General features: G+C 42.3%; 1 protein-coding gene across 1 annotated transcript; it reads right to left on the bottom strand.

The window, feature by feature from the left end:
* Positions 1-2,092: 2,092 nt before the first annotated feature.
* On the bottom strand, positions 2,093-3,558 carry LOC146618114 (zinc finger MYM-type protein 1-like). The gene has a single exon (XM_085373559.1). It carries the CDS (start codon positions 3,539-3,541, stop codon positions 2,093-2,095), a length of 1,449 nt encoding a protein of 482 aa, XP_085229685.1. The 5' UTR covers positions 3,542-3,558.
* Between the last annotated feature and the right edge of the window lie 1,386 nt (positions 3,559-4,944).

Below are 4,944 nucleotides of genomic sequence, written 5' to 3' on the forward strand. Positions count from 1 at the left end.
ACTCAACAAATACCATAAAAGAACCTGGGACAGCGGCATTGTTCTCAACACAGTTCTCCTAATGTGGCCTTTGGCAGGTTTTTGTTGTTGCTCACTTTTGAGATCAGTGATAATAAAGGGGGGGGGTAACTCCTGCGTTACAATGTGAGGAGAATGGGCTTCTAACCAAACGTCACCATCTGACGAGCTGCGAGTGAGAATGTGTTGACTGTACCGCCTGCTGGAGAGGAGTTGTTGAAAAAAGGCAGGGTGTGAGGGATCTGTGAAAATATTCCCTACCTGCTTCCTGTTTCCTGAAGAGTGGAAGCCCTCGATGTTGGAAAGAGAAGCACCAGATTCTATTGATTCATTTATTTATTTTTTTACTGTTCACCACAGTGTGTTCCTGTTTATATATATATATATTTGTGGCTTCTCCCCAGCAGACTAGGATAGATGTCCACATTCACTAACAAATCAAATCTAGATTTGAAGAAAATACATTCTACGATGTGTCTTTTGAGGATGGATTTGTGCAGTTATGCACAAAGGTTTTTAGTATTGTAATATTATAATATTAATTTATTGTGATGTAATATTTCACTGTGTATTTAAGATATAACTTACTTACTTACTGGTGTATAAATACTGTTGAAATAAAAGCTGTCCAGTCAGCTATATCTAGATCTTTTAACCTGCATATTTCCAATGCAGTGCATATCTTGGGTATAAAGAGTTCTACAGACACATTCAGGATTAAACAACTGTTAAGTCTTTGAAGGTTAATTTAAAAGAAATTTAACTGTGGTCTGACAAAACCAGAAGCTGAACTCTATGTGAAAATTAATAAATAAATCCTCATTCTGACTGCAGCCCACCTCCCGCAACTCGGAGGCTTTGTTGTTTGTTGCCATGTTTGTTCGGAGCAACCAAAGCTTCTGCTGCAGCCAGAAATGATGCTCTGAGAGCAGTGAACCAAAACGGTAAAGCTGAGGGCCCCGGCAGCCAAACAGCGCGCTGAAAGTCACCGTAAAGCTGCAGATTCAGATGATAATCCTCTGAAGGCTCTCGCTATTGCTGATTTCATATCAGTTTCATGTTAGCATTTGATAAACTGTTATCAGGAAAATGCTGAGGTATAATTAGATATATTGGACACTGCCAATGTGTCTATATCAGGTGAAGGTCTCCACGGTGATATATACAACGTGTGTGCGTGTGTGTGTGTGTACATCTGAAAGCCTAAAGCTCTCGCTGCACAGGATTAGTAGTCTTGTGAGAGAGCGCCGAGCTCATGGGCGCGCTCTCTCTCTGTCTCTGCAGAAGCTAATAAGCTCCACTGGTTTTCCTCCTGCAGTGAACTGATTACAGCATTATACCTCATATACCCCCCATTCAGCTCCCATTACACCAATGTACCCTCAAATAAAGCCCAACACACTTTATACCTAAATATAACCCACCGCATACCCACCAGAGGGTTAATCATGTTTGTTCCTGCGATTTAAAGCACCACATTACACCCCTGTGTCTCACTATAGACACTCCCGCATCTTATAGCTGAACACATTTTATTTTCTTAATACTCAAAGGGTAACTCTTGATACTGTGTAGGTTTTAAAATTAACATGTAGGCAAATTCTGTTTTGTTTTTAGTTTTTTAAATCTATCAGAGAATACATCAGTGAAAACACTATAGATTTTATTCATATTCAGTTCATCAAATACTCAATAGTGAATCAAATGTGGATTAATCCACTCCTGAAAATACTCCTTAAAATAACTTTATCTGTGTCAAATTTGAATAAAAGGGACCAGGGGTGTCACTAGGTTTTAAGGACAGGGGGGGCTTAGCCCCCAAGAGATGCACACGACATGAACGAACGTAGTGAATGAGCACAAAATTTCACAAACAGAAAACAAAGACTGAGAAATTGTTTTCCTACTTTTTTGGACAGATTAAACATCCTAGGCCACCAATAGATCTATTGTTTTATTTCAGTCTGCTTTATAATACAGTACAACAAAAAAACAGAGGAAATGTGTTTGCTGCATCAATAACAAGAAAAAAACTGAAAATAAAAAAGTACATTTTTCTGGCTGCAATCACCAGTTACTTGGTGGGTGGAAGCATCAAAGAATGACGTCTGTTTTTAAGAGTGGCAAATCGGTCAATCACTCTGTTGTGACTCAGATGCTGAAGCGTGTCTTTTTCAATAGACATGACTGCAAGACTGTGAAGTCTTTTCTGACCCATTGTTTGACGCAGCCAGGAGTGCAGCCGACGCAGTGCACTAAAGGACCGTTCACACGAGCAGCTGCTGACAGGCACTGTTAGGGCAACTTGGATGGTTGCCTTCAGAGAGGGAAACATGTCTGAATCAAGGAGGTTGTACACAGACAACATATTTTTGGGTGGACATCCAGCCTCTGTTTTCCGGGTAAGAAAGTTTCTGGCCACCAGAACCTCCTCTTTTTTCAGGTCAAGTCTGTAGTGCTTTGCAAGTTCATTCAAGTGTGGTTCACTCAAGAAGTTCTCAGATTTAGGACTGCATGCCTGGACGCCTTTTAGCAGCCCTGCATCTACACTGCAAAATCTTTGATCAAGCTCGCCAACCATCCGATCCACACAAGGGAAAAGTAACTCTCTTTTCAATGTGTCTGAGTTGTTCAATTCAGTGCGTGAACCCACAGTTGCCTCCAGGACAAAATCCTCCATTTTCCTCTGTTTGTGCCTTGTCTTGGCACCTGGTTCAGGGATACTGTGGGTGTTACACAGGGCCTTGGTTTTCTCATACAGCTCTGTAGCAAATGCATCTGAGTGTTTGCCCTTAAGTGTGTCACACACAGCTTGTTTGCAGATAAAAGCTTCTGCCAGGTCTAAAGTCTCTTTCTGCAGGAATTTGTGGAGTCCTTCGGTTACAGACAGAATCGACTGAAACATCAGTAGTGCATAGACTGCTGAGAACTTGTAGAGCTTTGCTCTGAGACCAACAGCTATGGGGGATCCAATTGCAGATAGGCACTCCAAAATGGCAGGCAATGTCTCAAGAACTGCACTGATTGATCGCAACTGACATGCCCAGCGAGTGTTTGAAAGTTGCACAAGCTCAGTTTTTGTCAATCCAAGCTTTGCCTGAGTCTCCATGAACTTATGATGATTGACTAGGGAGGTGCTGAAGAAAGAATACACACACTCCAACAAGCTGAAAAGCTCCACAGCCTCTGGGACAGCCTTGCAAGTATTGCACAAAACCAGGTTGAGTTGATGAGCATAACAATGCACATAGATAGCCTCAGGATTGAGCCTTCTAAAATGTGCTTGTACACCTCCAGTGGAGCCACTCATAACGGCTGCACCATCATATGTTTGTGCTACACACTTAAGCTCTGCAAGACCATAGTTTTGGATCTGCTGCTGAATCTCATTTGCAATGGACTGGGCATCAAATGATTTTATCTCTGCAAGTGCAAGGAAACGCTCCTTCACTGCCCCCTCTGACACGTACCTGACACAAACAGCTAACTGCTCTGCCTTTTTATCCCTTGCCTCATCCACCATGATGGAATAGACTTTAGACTTTGTCATTTCAGATACAATGACACTAGTTCATGCATTTATTACTTCCAGGCTGGACTACTGTGATTCATTATTATCAGGATGTCCAAAAAACTCACTGAAAAGCCTTCAGCTAATCCAAAATGCTGCAGCAAGAGTCCTGACAGGGACTAGAAAGAGAGAGCATATTTCTCCTGTTTTGGCTTCCCTTCATTGGCTTCCTGTTAAATCCAGAATTGAATTCAAAATCCTGCTCCTCACATACAAGGTCTTAAATAATCAGGCCCCATCTTATCTTAATGACCTTGTAGTACCATATCACCCTATTAGAGCGCTCCGCTCTCGCTCTGCAGGCCTACTTGTTGTTCCTAGAGTATTTAAAAGTAGAATGGGAGGGAGAGCCTTCAGTTTTCAGGCCCCTCTTCTGTGGAACCAGCTTCCAGTTTGGATTCGGGAGACAGACACTATCTCTACTTTTAAGATTAGGCTTAAAACTTTCCTTTTTTCTAAAGCATATAGTTAGGGCTGGACCAGGTGACCCTGAATCCTCCCTTTGTTATGCTGCAATAGATGTAGGCTGCCGGGGGATTTCCATGATGCATTGAGTTTTTCCTTTCCAGTCACCTTTCTCACTCACTATGTATTAATAGACCTCTCTGCATTGAATCATATCTGTTATTAACCTCTGTCTCTCTTCCACAGCATGTCTTTATCCTGTCTTCCTTCTCTCACCCCAACCGGTCGCAGCAGATGGCCGCCCCTCCCTGAGCCTGGTTCTGCCGGAGGTTTCTTCCTGTTAAAAGGGAGTTTTTCCTTCCCACTGTCGCCAAAGTGCTTGCTCATAGGGGGTCATATGATTGTTGGGTTTTTCTCTGTATCTATGAAGCGCCTTGAGGCGACTTTTGTTGTGATTTGGCGCTATATAAATAAAATTGAATTGAATTGAATTGAATAGTAACTTCCTGGGCACAACAGTCAATCATGTCATTCTGGGATGTTGGTGAGATATACTGTGCATTTGATGGGGGATTATGTTTTTGAAGAAAAGGATCAAACTCCTTCAAAAGCTCCATGCACGCAAGAAAATTCCCTCTGTTTGGGCTGTCTTCACCTTCATCATGACCACGAAAAGGGAGTCCCTGTCTCCCTAACATAGAGGTGACTGCAACAATTCGTCTGAGATACTCTCTTCTTTCGACTATCTCACTCACATTTGCAGTTGCTATCATCTGTGCAACGTTTCCCTGTTTGCTAGTTCCCTGGTAGCTTTTCCATGTAACAACACTGTCCTTATGTGTTTGTGCCATCTCATGCTTGCCAAAGATGACTAAAGCTTTCTTCCAGTTCTTGCAACCGTTACTGACCAAACTATCATGTTTGATGTTTTTGCCAAACACTCTACATGG

The sequence above is a fragment of the Diplotaxodon limnothrissa genome, linkage group LG15 (assembly GCF_057381915.1).
Source record: "Diplotaxodon limnothrissa isolate DT_005_m linkage group LG15, D_limnothrissa_male_GT1.1, whole genome shotgun sequence".
NCBI lineage: Eukaryota > Metazoa > Chordata > Actinopteri > Cichliformes > Cichlidae > Diplotaxodon > Diplotaxodon limnothrissa.